Source organism: Hippocampus zosterae, chromosome 5 (genome assembly GCF_025434085.1).
Source record: "Hippocampus zosterae strain Florida chromosome 5, ASM2543408v3, whole genome shotgun sequence".
Lineage (NCBI taxonomy): Eukaryota > Metazoa > Chordata > Actinopteri > Syngnathiformes > Syngnathidae > Hippocampus > Hippocampus zosterae.
Genome location: NC_067455.1, coordinates 22,616,056 through 22,633,770, shown reverse-complemented (window position 1 = coordinate 22,633,770; position 17,715 = coordinate 22,616,056). Strand labels below are relative to the sequence as shown.

Genomic DNA, 17,715 nt, shown 5'->3' with positions numbered 1-17,715 from the left:
TGTATTACATATTATAGCATTGAACGAGATAGACGTTCAGAATCAAGATCACAGTGATGCATCTTAGAGTTAACAGCACAAATCAAACAGCAGTTTAGTTTCCACACAGTAATTTACAGTCCAATGTCCTCTGAGCTCATCTATAAACTCTGTAAATCAATTTCAAGTGGTGCTGCTTCTTTTTTACATGCAAGATGCACCTTGGTTCTGGGAACAGGGAGAGATAAACAGGACTAGACTTTTCCTCTAGTCACCTTTAAAAGCGCACTATTCAATGATCATGAGAAACAGTTATTGTGCAGTTACTGTTCAGTTCCATGAAACTTAGCTTTTATTAGGTCTAATAAAGTACACTAAGTCACTCTTCTGCTCCAGTGCTGATGGTGTACTGTAGTTACCTACAAGGGTGATTCTAGGTTCAGAGTTTGAGGGATGCTACAGAGAGGTCTATGGTTGCTAGAAAGACAGGAGGGCAAGGGGCTGTTTGTGGGGTTTGGAGTTGTAAATTGGTCAAAACAATGTAAATATTAGCGGAGAAAAGCAAAATATACACATCTCCATCCATCCATTTTCTTGTTTGCCTATCTTAACAAGGGTCACGGGGCATGCTGGAGCCTATCACAGCTATCTTAGGGGTGTAGGCGGGGAACACCCTGAACTATTTGCGAGCCATTTGAACACTCTAAATTGTCCCTAGATGTGAGTGTGAGCGCGGGTGGTTGTTCATCTCTGTGTGCCCTGAGATTGGCTGGCAACTGGTTCAGGGTGTCCCCTGCCTTCTGCCTGAAGACAGCGAGGATAGGCTTCAGCACCCCCCGCGACCTTTGTGAGTATAAAGCGGATCGGAAAACGGTTGTGATGGATGGCATTCTGAAGACTGAATACACACTGTATGAGTCACTAATCTTTCACCAAGTCGACATTTGAGTCAGCTCTTTCTGACAACTCCCCTCACATCAACAATTGTGGTTCAATGGTCACATCTAAACTTACTCTGAAGACCCCCTTTTGGCAAATCGTGTGTGAACATGCATGTTATGAGTGAGTCACCATGTATCTGTTTGTATGTGAGGGTAGCAGGCAGGTTTATGTTTAGGATGAGGGTTGGAGGAGTGTCTAAATGTTTTGCTGGCTTCAGCCCTAACACCGGCAGATGTTATGACACCATAATGAGTTGAAGGCACTTGTACAGGACTGTCATCAAAATATGACAGAATATGTTACTCGCATATGTACTTATATTTATTGCTGCCATATGGCAATATCCTAATTAGAAATAGGTTTAAAATACACGAATTCCAGAGACATGAGATCGGGGTCAGAGCCTACGGAACAGTGGTGTGTTAAAAGAATAACAACTCAGGACTGAAAGTCCCAAGTTTAGGTCAAACCTGTGAAGAGAGCGTAATGAAAAGCAAGCAACAGATGTAAACCACTGTCCACTTGTTTCACTTGTCTCTTTGGGTGGGCTTGAAGAACCCTGAGATTAAACTCACAGATGTTTGACAAATGTTATACACAGCCACTTTCATAAACAACAACCCCAAGGATGTTTAGATGACTGGCAGCATCATTTTATGGGTCTAGAACAACCTCGTCTGTAATACCAATCAATTGTTTTATCCCTATAATTAATTTGGTTAACTACTGACAAAAGACATGATGGCCACTTGTGATTTTTTTGTGATCTTACTGATATTGAGCAGCAGCGGCAGTAATCGCATTTATTTTTCAAGGTGGAATGGTTAGGATAATAATAATACATTTTATTTGAACATATTTTTCATCATACTCAAAGACACTTTGAACGCACACTTTAAAGCAACATTTACACATGTTTTACAACAAACAAATCTCAAAAAAGAAGAAGAAAGGAAGACCTGAGGGAGATTATGATACCTATTCAGAACCTTTACACCTCCGCCAACACAGTGGCTTGTCTCCAGTGCTTTGCTGCAGATGTCACCATCTGCTCCAACCCATCCATCCACTTCAAATTAGAAACTGATGGTCTCACCGGTTGCTGCTTCATCTTTTCACCGATAACCCAACAATTCATCACCCGAACATTATTTGGGAAAGGTAGGACCTTATGCCGATAGCGGTCAAACTGTTCCGTTGTCTTTGAGCAGCCGGAGCACCAAACCTGCCCAAGCTTCCTCCTCCCATGTCGCTGTTCCTCCACTGGTCGCCTCGCCCTTCACAAGCCCCAAGACACCTGTTTCCACTGGGGAAGAACAGGAGCCACTCTGCAGAACCCTCCTCTCCCAATAGGAACACGCCTGGCAAGTTGCTTATGTTCTTTGCATTTTTTTTGGTGGAAACCCTGGGGATATCAACAACCAATTCGCATTCCGACCTACCAGTCCCCTGTTCGACCACAGAAGCCAGTCTCCTAATCGTGCCGACCAGTGTATGCCATTGACAGAAACCCCCTTTGACTATGACACACCAGACTGTTTCCTTTTCCCTCACCAATTGATTTTCAGGTGGTGCATGACATGTTCCTGTACTTGCAATACACGTTCTAGGGCTGCCACCCATTCCTGCTCCGGTACAGCCACCACCTGTTCCAGCTCCAGGGGCACATGCCCTGCGGCTTCTACCCAACCCTGCTCCAGCAGCACAAGCCCTCCAATCTTACTTCAGCAGAGCTCAAGTGTGGCCTCCCGAATGACCCGTGTGCTCACCATCTGGGCTGCCCACCCATGTCTGAAGCCTGTCTCCTCTTGCCCCCTCAGCCCTCCTTTTGAACAGCGCAGAGGAACGCCCCTGGGTCTCAAGGTCCCTCATCCTCAACCTTTCCCTTCATCAGCACTCATACTAAGAGTTCTCTCACAAGTCAGGTAAACCACCTGGTGATCACCCTTTGTTGTGGGCTACTGTTGTGAATGTCTGTTGTCACTTGTTATGCAGTTGCGATGGTTCTTATGTCCTCACCTTTTGTCACCTTTATTGTGTCAAATAGGATTGGGTATGGCCCGATGTCTCTCAATATTTAAGATGGATTTGCTCAGTGACACGTGGTCAGAATGTCAAGCTTTTTTCGATGTCAGATCGTGACATCCAAACTTCTGGATCCATCTTTGCTCTCTATTGTTAGTTGGCGTTTTTGTTTTCTGTATAAAACGTTGCTCTTTGTTGTAATTTTTTATTTTTGGAAATAACGACTCAGTTGTTTTCACTTCTGAGTCCTGTCTGTTTCTTGGGCCCAAATTCCTCATCTGATATGACAGATCAACCAAATGAGTGATGACAAACTAATTATTATGCTTTGCAAAGACAAACGACCAAGTGCACTCAACCATGACCACTAAAGATCGGTTAAGAGGACTTAGCTTTGTCAACTTGAAAGATATTGACAAACTTTAATCAGCACTATGAATATATTATTATAAACAGGGACAAAAATCAAAATAATTAAAATCCCAAAAAATGACATAGTGAATTTAAACTTCTGATTGTACGGATTGAGCTAAAACCCGAGTGAAAATATTGTTGGGGTTTTTTTCACAATGTTTTCCATGATATACACAGTTGAGTTAGTTGTCCATGTTACATTATCATTAACATTGTGTTTTGAAGTTGCTGGTGATGTAACTAAGAGACAAGGAAAGAAAGAGGGAATCATTAAGTTTGGGGTGCTCCACCCTTTGCTCTAAAAATGTCAAATGTCAGTCGAAATATTCAGAGAGAATTGCTTTCTGTAATCCACCCTCGCACTCACCGGTATACTGTACTTGTAAACTTCCCAGGTGATACTTCTGGCTCTGCTTCATGGGGTGTGAGGTAATGCTTCTAGGAATGGATAAAACGAGAGGGATGAGGGTGATGAAAGATTGAGAGGGGTAGCAGGCGGGGATTGTGACATAGAGTGACCCTTTTTTAGGAGTATCCCACAGCTGTGTAGTCCGCTGTTGTGTTTGATTCCAGAAAAGTAAGGCGCTTCTCCCTTGTGTCCATCAACACATTGCTTCAATTCCGATACTCCCAGCTAGAATTTATGCGGGTTTTGGGGTGGATCAGCGATCAGTGAGTTTGAAAAAAACAATGTTCAATCATTGATTCATAAAATGGAGCAATATACTGTATCTATTTGAACAACTTAAATACAGTAACCAGTCGACCCGTCTTCGCGGGAACTTACTGGAAAAAAATTAATAAAATAAACAAAAAACCGTCAAAAAATGCTACTTAACATTAAATATAACATGTTTACAACATCTCCTTCTTTAACATTAATGAAAACAATTCATGAATATTGGCTGGCGTGTTTCCTCAAACTACTTTTGTTTCGGTTCAATAGCTGTAAACAAGTCTGTGCACTTTCTTTCCAGCTATGCCAAGCTGCCTTTTCCTGCTCTTCTTTGGCTCATATTGGAAACCGGCTGTGTTGTACAAGTTCGGGTGACCAGGGCGAGAGCTATGTGGTGGCTAAAGGTGGAAATGGGGATTTTATTTATTTTTTTTCTTGCCAGTGTCACACATGGATGCAGTATTTTTCCACCCCATGTCTACCAATAAGTTATTTACCTTAACTGCTTATTTAAAGAATAAATATACACTTGATCTGAATGCAAACTCTAAAAGGGTCTGTCTGAGGCAAAGAACATCATTTATTAAGTCAACATTACTCAAAATCATTGCTTTCTCACAATAGCAAGAAAATGACAGGGCCGGGAAGTCGTGGTTTATCATACCATCCAGCGTCAAAAAGTTTCATTAAATGAAATGCACATGTAACCCAGACATGCTGCAGAATGCCTCTGCGCCCTGATGAAGTCTGCGTTGTATAGTTGTGGGTGTGTCGTAGTGTGGAGAGAAAGAGCACGGATTTCAGTTCGTGGCTGAGACAGTTGCAATCACATTTCCAAAATAAAAAAAAAATTAAAAAAAACTGACCGCCGCCTCACTTGTACGGTGAAATATAAATAAAAAAGTACAAGATGAACCCCTTGTTTCAGCAAGCGCTCAACTCACTGCAAATACGCCAACTAATATTTCCAATTTCATTACCACAAACTAAATGAGCATGTCAACACACATTAAAAACAAGTTTAGCTGAACAAGATCAAAGGATGGCATACTAGTTGAACAAGAACTAAGGATGGTATGTTAAAATTAATAGTATAGATTTGACGACGATGGCATACTAGTTGAACAAGAACTAAGGATGGTATGTTAAAATTAATAGTATAGATTTGACGACGATGGCAGGCACACTCAACTTGCAAAAATCAAGCACAGACTGCAACATAATGGGCGTCCAGGTGCAAACACAGACGACACTGCCGAGTCCCAACAGGGACTAAAAGCACAAAAGTGCTTATCCACTTTAAAAAGACAGTGAGAGAGCCACACCATGTGGCAGCCTCTAGTCATTACCTGACGCACACACATACATATGTGTGTGTGTATGTATACACACTCGGAATACAAGCAGGAATCAGTAAACAGCAATATTTAGAATTTTGAATAATTACGGAATTAATGGCTTATTGGGCTTTTTATATACGGTATGGTATGAAAGAATTGCATACCATATATATGCCAGTATGCAAAATGGCGTCAGTGTCCGTTGGTCACTCTGATATGCTGTTAGCTAGCGAATCAGTGCATTAGTTGGAATTGAACTATAGGATAGTACAGTACACAAAAGCAAATCAGCGGCAAAGAAAATTGAAACATCTAGTAAATTCAGAACAGCACAACATTGTTCCTGCATGATTATTCGCGTGACGGTCATTGTTCTGGATGTCACCTTGGCCACTCCCCGAAAAATTTCTGGGTATGCCCACAGACCAGATTGATTATTTTGTCCGACCAACATTGTTTGTCCACTTTTTACCTGGCATGCTTGTTCCATCTATGTGACAAAGTAAGGACATTTTCAAAGACATTTAGCTTCAGTGTATCTGTACATCCTGACACACACATCCCACAATCCAATGGATACTACTTTGTAGTACATATTGAATTACCGGTACACTGAAAAGTACAGTATGTTTTTTGCTTTTTTTACAGTCATGTTTCATTTTATTTACAGACTTAAATTTTACCATACAATAATACAAAGACACATGATCTTTAGTTCAACCATTTACTTTAAAAATAAGTACTTTGGAGGTAAGTATAAAAGAAAAAAATAACATTTTTCATTAAAGTTTTGACAAAACTTTGTCATCTCTATAAATCTGCTGAACAAGTATGTCATTATTGGCACACACAACAAAATCGCACGACTTCATCTCAGTTATCAGAAGCTGCCCCTGAACCTGCCAGTAGTTCGAGTGACCCTCCTAAAGTTCCTGCTGGCCTTCTTCTGCTGGTTAACAAAGCTCTGAGCATTGGGACATTTAATTTCACCCAGGCCACATTTTGGTCGCTCCGGAGGATCATATACCAGTCCATCAAGTGATGCTTCAAGCCATTGTGCATATGGATGAATCATGACGCCACGTGATGATAAATTGAGATTGCTCATGGTTGCATCATCTTTTAATGAGCCTTCCTGCATGTTGACCCCTCTATTCATCAGTGGAGTTTGCCTTGTGTCCCAGATGATCAGATTCTCAGCAGACTTTTTTCCTTGCACATAAACTTCCCTAAAGTGAGATGCAGTCACCCTTTCCTTTCTGTGAAGATGCCACTCGGGTGCTGCCCTTTGAATTCTGGATGAGGCTTCAGTGTGACAAGACTGGGATAAGGTGATGTGCAGTGAGGGCGAAGGAAGCCGCTCTTGGGACGTTGGCACAAAACTACAGTCACTTAGAGGAATATGGTAGTCGTCCAATGGTAGGTTTGGCGGGGCATCCTGATGCATGGTGAGTCCTTGAGGAGATGGTGGAAGCTGATGATAAGACAAGATGCTTCCAGATTGAATTTTACAGAAGACTGAATCAACAAGAGGTTTGTCATCTGAGATGTGCATCTTGCAGATAAGAGGGCATTGATCGGGCTCAAAAGCAATATAGTGAGTGAGCTGCAGGGTATTCATTGACTCATTTCTATGGTGTGTATTTATGCAAAAGCACATTGAATGTGTATTCATGGAAGATATGAAAGCAACATCCCTGAACAGAACCCAATTACCATAACAGTGGCAGACATACAGGAAAGAGTCTCAGATATGATAAACTGGACAGCAACAGGCCCCGACATGGTCCACACCTACTGGCTAAAGAAACTCACAGCACTCCATGAGTGCCTAGCAGCACAAATGAACCAGTTGCTGAAGGATGGGACTCACCCAGGATGGGACTTACCTGCTCCTAGGTGGTGGAGCCTCAGACTTTTTCATTGATCGGCAACACCGAGCTCTCCGGTCACTTCCCCTGACAGAGCGTTTTTATCTGATACCGAGAATTACAAACATTATGTGAGCACATCAGTCATCATTAAGAGCGAAAATGTCAGTTAATGTGTCATTGTGAAAATTAGAAAGCTTGAAACATTTTTGTCAAGTTTAAGTAGCATTAGCTACTTACCTTTGATGTAGGAACACACCTAAAATTTAAATCATTTATCCATTAGGCTTTATGGAGTTCAAGTCGCAAAAAAACTTACTGAGACTTGAGGTACATTAGCTTCAGGAGGACTGAAGCTCTGATGACCCAGCCATCTTCACATCAACAGCAATACTTTAAAATGCAGTCACCAATATTGCATATTATTCCCTTTCAATTACAGTATATTCATTATTTGTCTTCTTGCTTTTTCATTTTTTTTCCAGGTCCCTCATGCTGCTTTGTTTCGAAGTGGATGAAACCGAGCCATGATTTAACCCTGATCTGTAGTGGGACAAAAAGTCATAACTCAAGTGAGAGGGATTAAGGGAACTACTCCAAGGGAGTCCTGCATGTGCAATCTATTTATTTTAGAGGTTGGTATTTACTACAGATGGCATAATAGCAGAGTAGAGTACCAAGAAGGAAATGATAGTTGCGCTTGCAGACCCTGCAGAACATTAGAATTTTATCAGAGCAGAGGCACAGCCAAGACTTCAGATTCATTATTTACTAATAATCTATAACACAAATTTCTCAAATTGAACTCTGGATTACGTTTATAAACACACTAGCTGGTTCGCCGCCCTCCGGGCGGCTCATCAGCTAGTTCCTGCGGAAGGCTGGTAAGGTGGGCCTTCGGCCCACAAAAGTGTTGTTGCTTGGTTCAACTTTTTGTTCATCTTCATTGCTTATTGCGAAAATAAAGAGATGTTTAGCTCTACTAAATAACTAACAATTTCATTGCAATGCTTGTGGGTAGACAACATTTTTTCGCTAAGATGCCCGCGCGATCGTAGTGAGCCACTGCCTGAGCGGCACAGTGGCGGCGCGCAGCGGCGCGGTGAAGTAGGTACGTTTTGAAAAGGGACAGACGGAAGGACAGACCGCGTGCGGGACGACGCACAATATATATATATATAGATATATTTTCTCTGTGTGTACTTTGTACCCAAACATCACAGTGTCCTCATTAGTGGATTGCTTTTTGGACCTGACTCTGTGTTTATAAGGTGTGATGCATTTTGAAGCTGGAAATGCCCAACATGCCCATTATCATGCAACAAAATGTGGTCACAACTTTCACATGAATATTTTATATGTAGCAGTGGCGGATGTGGGTCTGTCAAGGAGGGGAAGCTCAATTTCGGCCTACATCATAAAACGTGTCAGTTTATTTATACGTGGATTCTACTCTCCGTTCCTTTTCAAGAAAATTATCTGTGACCTTGTGATACCAGCAAGGCGTCTTTTCCAGGGACTTAACTAATGACATACAACAACTACAATAAAACCCACCGGTAATGAAAGATTAATTTGTCGCGAGTCGCTTTCAACAAAGAGAGTGTAGCTCAGATGATTAGAAGAAGTTTCCAGTTCAATTTAGAACAGAATGAGAATTAAAAATGCCCCCACGATGCCTACACTAAAAGATCGGTTGACTGGCTCATTTAGCTGTCAATCAAATAGAGATTCAGCCTCAGACAGATCATCCAATCATCATGCAGAAAAGCTCAGCGTCCGGGCCAGCCCATAAACGCCCACTGTACGTAGACTCCCAGAAATGCTGAGCGTCCGGTGGGCGGGACAAAATCAGCATTTATCCAATGACTCGGCTCAGTTCAATGCATTGGGACAACTTAACAAACATCCCTCGATAGACGCCCAGCGTCCACACAATTTAAAGCGCAGTAAAGCTGCTGGAATTAATGAGAGTCACGTCGTAACCAGTAAAAAGAAGATGATTCGGAAAAAAAAATTAGCGTGTTGTAGCGCATATTTAGTCAATGACATGTACACACAATTTTATATACACACATGTGTTTGATCACTTATTTTTGGATATTTTAGGGGAAGCTGAGCTTCCCTTGCAGTCTTAGAGCAATCGCCTCGAAATGGAGTCAAGATAACACAAGACACCTTCATATTTACAGCACATTTCATACACGAGGCAACTCAGGGTGCTTCACACAAACAAAGACACAACACCCACACGAATTGTTGGGACATTGCAAAATTGCTATATTTCAATGCATTTGCACATAGATATTTTATTGATAGTTTAACAATCAGATATGTGAACAAGATTGCAAAAGGAAAAAATACCCTTCATTAATTGACTAACAAATAAAAGTGACCTAAACAGAATGTGCCATGAGTTAGGCTTTTTGTTCTCTTGCATATAAATACAAACATAACCTAACCAAAGTTGTTTTTTGTTCCTAAATGTAACCACATAAACCAATTTGTTTCTTCTTGTTTAACCTCAAAAACTACTCTTCTCTTTTCCCACCTTCAAAATTATGCTCGCACTAAAATGTAGCCCCCTGAAAAACTCAGAGAGTGATTTACAGTAATACATTTATGATTACATTTACCATACATCTCGTGAAAAGTTCTGTGACATGAAATTGATTTGACGGTTAGAACACTTTATGACACTTGTTTCTCCGATGAATTTGAAAGCAGCATTGGCCTCACAGCTAAGGTCCGGAAAAGGCGGGTAGAAGTTCCGCCTTAATGTGACGTTTCGCTCATGCTACGGTACGCCATTTGTGTCTAGCCACAAAAAGCGCGGACAGTGTCGAATTTGGGAGAGTCAAGGGTGAGTTTGACTTAATGAACGTCTTTCGTCGTAGTATTAGTGCCGTCCTAAACCACGAGTGGCTTGCACCAACAGTGGTTCTGTGCTAACCGCATTATACGTACTGTTTTTGTACGGTTTTAGGTAACCGACGTTAGCCTACTTTTTGGGCCTCTGTGCCGCCGTCGTTTTCTGTGTTTCATAAGAATTAAGACCCACCCTTCACTTTGCTGTGATTGGCCTATACGGCTAATGGCGAAATTTAATTGGTTAGTCTTCCCATAAGTGTTGAGTAGCTACTCCTAGCTCGCAACGTTTCCCGACTTCTGCATTAGATCGATTCATCAGTGTATTAAAAAGAGAATTACACCACAAAGCGTTTTCACACGTTGTTGGTTGTGATGTTGTATCATGTCTCGCAGTTCTTTAAAGAGCGGACGTACTTCGGTCAACTCAGTGTTACTTTTTAGCTAATACACCTGACAACACGCTTAGCACAATTAATATGACCTCATATTAAAACTGAAACCAACAAATTTCCAACGGATCACCAGCAATCATTATATTATATTGCTGTAAGTCAGTAGCTTTATTTAATGACATTTGTGTGCATTTTTTCCATCCCGTTCCACTGTACCGAGTCAAAGGACAGCTTTCGCACGTTTGACGAAACGGCAAGAAACATCAACATTTCGCTGGTCTGGTTGTAAATTGTTGGAGTCTCCTGCCTAAATGCACTTCATTTGCATGACGTTGCATGAACAAGTATGCTGCAGAAAGCATGGGCAAACAGTCCATTTAATCCATGCAAGGTGCGGTTTAGAATTACTACAATTATTTGTGTATCTTTTAGCTGCGTGAGCCAATTTCTAGCCTCCGACTGGCTCTCCCCAGCTACATTCTTTGAACAAAGTAATTGGTGTGTGTCTGAAGTACGAAAAGAAAAAAGTTTACTCGATAAAGGAACCTGCTTGCAATACTGTTTAAACAATGTGCGTCTGGAAACAGTAGATGGCGACTTGTGCGCGAATTTGTTGTTTTTGCTTCTGGAAAGTTTGACTGCACTCTTATTGCAGTGGTTTCCCGAGATTGAATTTGGGTGCCTCTGATTTCTGTATTAGGGTAATAAAAGCTTCCAAGTTGAAATTATGTGCTGTCCCATTTTGTGTAGGTGATTCATCTGTCATCAACTCAAGTTTTCACACTTTCATATAAATGGAGCAAGTTAAGACGTTGATCAAAAACGAATCTTGAACTGCAGGGTCCTTGAAACAAAATGCCAAAAAGGAGTTGCGAAGATAATGTCCAAATGGAGGACGTTCAAGCCAACTCGCCCAGTAGGACTTTGAAGCCTGAAAAAAAGGATGGGGAACTGACTCGAGGGCTGCAGGAAGACAGTGTGCCCGAAGATGTGAGTACTCGTTGCTCCGTTTGTGACTTCTTAGCAAAATGTCCAAGATCACTGAAGATTCACTATGCAAGGAAACATAAAAAGAGCGCAGATAAAGCTGCAAAACCTACAGAGGACAACCAAACCATTTCTGATGATAGTCGAGGCGAAGTTCAAAAAGAGATGGCCATGGAGACAGAAAGTTCTGCTGTGTCAAATCCAGAGCCAGGACCAGATGATCCAAGATCTGTTTCTCCCGATGATAGTTGCAGTCAAGTTGCAATGTCAGAAAAGCAGTCAAAACAGGCCATATCCATTCAAGAGAGAAGAATGAGCAAACGAACCCCCAAACCCAAGATTATCTATTCATGCAACTACTGTGGACTTGAGTTTCGGGACAAATCTCCCCTTGATGTTCATGTCCAGCGATACCACAGCAAAGACAGCCCACGGACAGGTGAGTTTTTCCTCTATGCATTGATCGAATAGACCTTCTTAAACAACGAATGTGGAACTTCAGTTTATGAGCAACCCGTTTTACAAACATTTCGGTTTAGGAACTTTTAAAAAAAATTACTTCAAGTTACACACTATTTTAATTTTGTTTGTTTATTGAACGCATAAACAAGGACAAAAAAATTACAGAGAAAGGACATGAATAGTCTTTGAGCACTGTTTACATGTTCAAAAGGGAGTCGGGAGAGGTAAACAATTTATCTAGTCCGTGGTATATTTTGACTTATTTCTAGAGCTGTCAAAAGATCCAAATATTTAATGGAATTAAAAATGCAAATGTCATAATTAACTCTAATTCAAAATGAATCGTCATTACTCACACATTCATCTGAATTTCCTTTTATACTTTTTTGTCAAATTTTTTCCCGTTTTAATGCTATCATCAACATGGAATCATGAATCAGTTTTCTATGTGCAAAATGCTAATATTTACTGAAACAACGATTTTCAATTTTATATGAACGTTTTTCACTTGGAACAGTTATTCACACATAATCTCTCACACAATATTATTTATATGGACACGGAACATATATATCCGTGAGTCGTCACCTTACCGTGGTGGAGGGGTTTGTGTGTCCCAATGATCCTAGGAGCGAAGTTGTCTGGGGCTTTATGCCTCTGGCAGGGTCGCCCATGGCAAACAGGTTCTAGGTGAGTGGCCAGACAAAGCACGGCTTAAAGACCCCTGATGAAGATTAAAATAAATGGACTTCAGTTTCCCTTGCCCGGACGCGGGTCACCGAGGCCCCCCTCTGGAGCCAGGCCTGGAGGTGGGGCTCGTTGGCAAGCGCCTGGTGGCCGGGCCTTCACCCATGGGGCCCGGCCGGGCACAGCCCGAAGAGGCGACGTGGGTCCCCCTTCCCATGGGTTCACCACCCATGAGAGGGGCCAAAGGGGTCGGGTGCAATGTGAGCTGGGCGGCAGCCAAAGGCGGGGACCCTGGCGGTCCGATCCTCGGCTGCAGAAGCTAGCTCTTGGCACATGGAATGTCACCTCTCTGGCAGGGAAGGAGCCCGAGCTGGTGTGTGAGGCAGAGAATTTCCGACTGGATATAGTCGGACTTGCCTCCACACACAGCCTGGGTTCTGGTACCAGTTCTCTCGAGAGGGTTTGGACTCTCTTCCACTCTGGAGTTGCTCACGGTGAAAGGCGCAGAGCAGGTGTGGGCATACTCATTGCCCCCCGGCTCAGTGCCTGTACATTGGGGTTCACACCGGTAGACGAGAGGGTTGCCTCCCTCCGCCTTCGGGTGGGTGGACGGGTCCTGACTGTTGGTTGTGCATATGCACCAAACAGCAGCTCAGCATACCCACCCTTTTTGGAGTCCTTGGAGGGTGTGCTGGAGAGTACTCCTGCTGGGGACTCCCTTGTTCTGCTGGGGGACTTCAATGCTCACATGGGCAATGACAGTGAGACCTGGAGGAGCGTGATTGGGAGGAACGGCCCCCCGATCAGAACCCGAGTGGGGTTTTGTTATTGGACTTCTGTGCTCGTCACGGATTGTCCATAACGAACACCTTGTTCAAACATAAGGGTGTCCATATGTGCACTTGGCACCAGGACACCCTAGGCCGCAGTTCGATGATCGACTTTGTAGTTGTATCATCGGCTTTGCGGCCGCATGTTCTGGACACTCGGGTGAAGAGAGGGGCGGAGCTGTCAAGATAAGATAAGAAAACCTTTATTAGTCTCGCAATGGAGAAATTCCCAATTCACAGCAGCAAAGTTATGAAAGGAAGAAGTAGAACAACAAAATATAAGAGCTGCTGGAAAGGCAGCCACTCTTGCGGCGCCATTTTGAAGTCAAATAACAAAGATAACACAACACATAAGACACAGACAGTCGTGCAATCTTCACCACTTTTCTGCATGCACTTTGGAGTCTGAAGCAGTTATAGATGAAAGAGGAGAGGTACAAAGTGTCCAACTGATCACCACCTGGTGGTGAGTAGGCTCCGATGGTGGGGGAAGATGCCGGTCCGTCCTGGCAGACCCGAACGTATTGTGCGGGTTTATTGGGAGCGTCTGGCGGAATCCCCTGTCAGAAGGAGTTTCAACTCCCACCTCCGACAGAGCTTTTCCCATGTTCCGAGGGGAGGCGGGGGACATTGAGCCCGAGTGGACCATGTTCCGTGCCTCTATTGTTGAGGCGGCCAATCTGAGTTGTGGCCGTAAGGTGGTTGGTGCCTGTCGTGGCGGCAACCCCCGTACTCGCTGGTGGACACCAGCAGTAAGGGATGCCGTCAAGCTGAAGAAGGAGTCCTATCGAGCCTTTATGGCCTGTGGGACCCCAGAGGCAGCTGACGGGTATCGACTGGCCAAGCGGAACGCAGCTTCGGTGGTCGCCGAGGCAAAAACCCGAGCGTGGGAAGAGTCCGGTGAGGACATGGAAGCCGACTTCCGGACCCCTTCGAGGAAATTCTGGTCCACCATCCGACGTCTCAGGAGGGGGAAGCAGTGCACCACTAATACTGTGTACAGTGGGGATGGGGCGCTGCTGACTTCGACTCGGGACGTTGTGAACCGGTTGGCAGAGTACTTCGAAGACCTCCTCAACTCCACCAACACGCCTTCCTTAGAGGAAGCAGAGCCTGGGGACTCTGAGGTGGGCTCTCCTATCTCTGTGGCTGAAGTCACCGATGTGGTTAAAAAGCTCCTCGGTGGCAAGGCCCCAGGGGTGGATGAGATCCGCCCGGAGTTCCTCAAGGCTCTGGATGTTGTGGGGCTGTCCTGGTTGACACGCCTCTGCAACATTGCGTGGTCAACAGGGAGAGTGCCTCTGGATTGGCAGACCGGGGTGGTAGTCCCTCTTTTTAAAAAGGGGGACCGGAGCGTGTGTTCTAACTACAGAGGGATCACACTCCTCAGCCTCCCTGGTAAGGTCTATTCAGGGGTGCTGGAGGGGAGGGTCCGTCGGGAAATCGAGCCTCAGATTGAGGAGGAGCAGTGTGGTTTTCGTCCCGGCCGTGGAACAGTGGACCAGCTCTACACCCGTAGCAGGGTCCTTGAGGGTATTTGGGAATTCGCCCAACCAGTCTACATGTGTTTTGTGGACTTGGAGAAGGCATTTGACCGTGTCTCTCTGGGAGTTCTGTGGGGGGTGCTTCGTGGGTATGGGGTAACGAACCCCCTGATACGGGCTGTTCGGTCACCATACCACCGATGTCAGAGTTTGGTTCGCATTGCCGGCAGTAAGTCGGAATCGTTTCCAGTGGGGGTAGGACTCCGCCAAGGCTGCCCTTTGTCGCTGATTCTGTTCATAACTTTTATGGACAGAATTTCTAGGCGCAGCCGAAGTGTTGAGGGGGTCCGTTTTGGGGGCCTCAGTATTACATCCCTGCTTTTTGCAGATGATGTGGTGCTGTTGGCTCCTTCAAACGGGGCTCTTCGACTCTCATTGTAGCGTTTCGCAGCCGAGTGTGAAGCGGTTGGGATGAAAATCAGCACCTCCAAAACTGAAACCATGGTCCTCAGTCGGAAAAGGGTGGAGTGCTCCCTCCGGGTCAGGGAGGAGATCTTGCCCCAAGTGGAGGAGTTCAAGTATCTTGGGGTCTTGTTCACGAGTGGGGGCAGGAGGGAGCGGGAGATCGACAGGCGAATCGGTTCAGCGTCTGCTGTGATGCGGACGTTGTATCGGTCTGTCGTGGTGAAGAAGGAGCTGAGCCAACAGGCGAAGCTCTCAATTTACCGGTCGATCTACGTCCCAACCCTCATCTATGGTCACGAGCTATGGGTCGTGACCGAAAGAACGAGATCCCGGATACAAGCGGCCGAAATGAGTTTTCTCCGCAGGGTGTCCGGACTCTCCCTTAGAGATAAGGTGAGAAGCTCGGTCATCCGGGAGGGGCTCAGAGTCGAGCCGCTTCTCCTCCACATCGAGAGGAGCCAGATGAGGTGGCTTGGGCATCTGATTCGGATGCCTCCTGAGCGCCTCCCTGGTGAGGTGTTCCGGGCATGTCCCACCGGGAGGAGACCCCGAGGAAGACCCAAGACACGCTGGAGAGACTATGTCACCCAGCTGGCCTGGGAACGTCTCGGGATCCCCCGGGGAGAGCTGGAAGAAGTAGCTCGGGAGAGGGAAGTCTGGGCTTCCCTGCTAAAGCTGTTGCCCCCGCGACCCGGCCCTGGATAAGCGGTAGATGATGGATGGATGGATGGATGTACACGGAACACAGTAACCTTCCACACGTGGCTGGCAAAACAGACATGGGCGTAGACGTCTGCAGTGTGCTTGTTGTTTTGTTTCTGGTTTATTTATAGAGCATAGTAAAATCTGATGTGACGTGTGCTGCGTTGATCCCACAAGAAAAAATGTAATCACGTTAAAATTCATTTAAATTAATGCCGATAAAAACGCGCTAAACGGACAGCTTGCCTTATTTCATAATCATGCAATCATACGCTATTCATTTATTATATTCCAACAAAAGTAAAAATGACATACACTTACACATACACAACTGCATTTACACAATGCGTACATATGCCAACAGCATGCGTGCATGTGGTCCATAAGCATGTTCATATAACTCCAGACACATACAATTTTAATTACATTAAAACGAATGCTTCCCAACATTTCCTCATTTCAGTCGTTTCACCTATTTATACCTGATAGGAGCCAATAGGAAGGAGTACTTGACAATAAATAATGACTGTCCCATCCTAATTCTTTGTCACTGCTGTTATGTACAAAAATACACTTTTTTAAAAAACAATATCCTGAGTTTTTGTACAGTGGTTTTTTTTTTATTATCGCCAACTTCTGCACAATATCATGATCATTGTCAAATTGTGAGGTTCATATTGTGATAATACAATTCATTACAACTTCATACATACCTTGAAATTAACACCTCTTATCGAGACACACATTTGCTTCATGTTTGTTCTTTAATTTTTATTTCTTTAAAGTTTCTAATAGACACTTGTACCATTTAGGTCATAGCAACGTTCTCTAATTTTAAACAGCAACTGAGTACCGTGTCAGAGTAGATTATTGTGTACCGGCACTTTATACATTATTTGTGCTGTTATGAACTCAACTAGATCATAGAATTTCAAAGTTTTCAATTTGATGAATAGCGATTATACATTACTATTTCTTTTGACATTATCTCTGTGTGACTTTCAACATGATTCTGCTTCAATTCGTACTACAAGAAATTAATTTTCATCCCTTTTATTTCAATTGAATGTACCATAATTTTGAGTTGGTGTTTGGTTTGTCTCGTGCCAAGAATTCGAACATTTGTTTTATTTTAGTGATAATGTGTTCAGTTGATTTCCCACTTAAGTCAGAACGTTTTTTTTTTCAAATTGTCTCCATAGTAGTAGAGAGTTGTCATTGGCAAATGCAACACATTTAAGTAGTTTTGAGACACAGAAGACATCATTTATACAGTATACCATATGAATATTTCAGGGCCGAGCACAGACCCCTGGGGAACCTCGTGAGTGATCCACAAGTGATTGGATTGAACTACGCATAATGATATTTGCTGTCGAAATAACAGTCTTTACATGGCCAAGGAAAGCTCCCAACGTTTCATTCTCGTGTCGCATAAACAACATTGGCTCAGTGGTTCAGTTATCTTTGTTTTTTTTCCCTAAATTTGCCACCACATGCCACAATGCGGTGGTGGCAATGTTGGCCCAGCAGTTACCACAATGAAAGTGAATATTGCTGTTCCAAATAAGCTAAGACAATATAGTGG

At 43.7% G+C, this 17,715-nt stretch overlaps 1 protein-coding gene across 1 annotated transcript in view; it reads left to right on the top strand.

Annotated features, from left to right (window-relative positions):
• Positions 1-9,978: 9,978 nt before the first annotated feature.
• znf407 (zinc finger protein 407) overlaps positions 9,979-17,715 on the top strand; it is a 203,634-nt gene continuing 195,897 nt past the window's right edge. The window contains exons 1-2 of the mRNA XM_052064622.1: positions 9,979-10,110; positions 11,261-11,936. Coding sequence (XP_051920582.1) covers positions 11,366-11,936 — 571 coding nt within the window. The 5' untranslated portion in view covers positions 9,979-10,110; positions 11,261-11,365. The remainder of the gene's footprint in view (positions 10,111-11,260; positions 11,937-17,715) is intronic.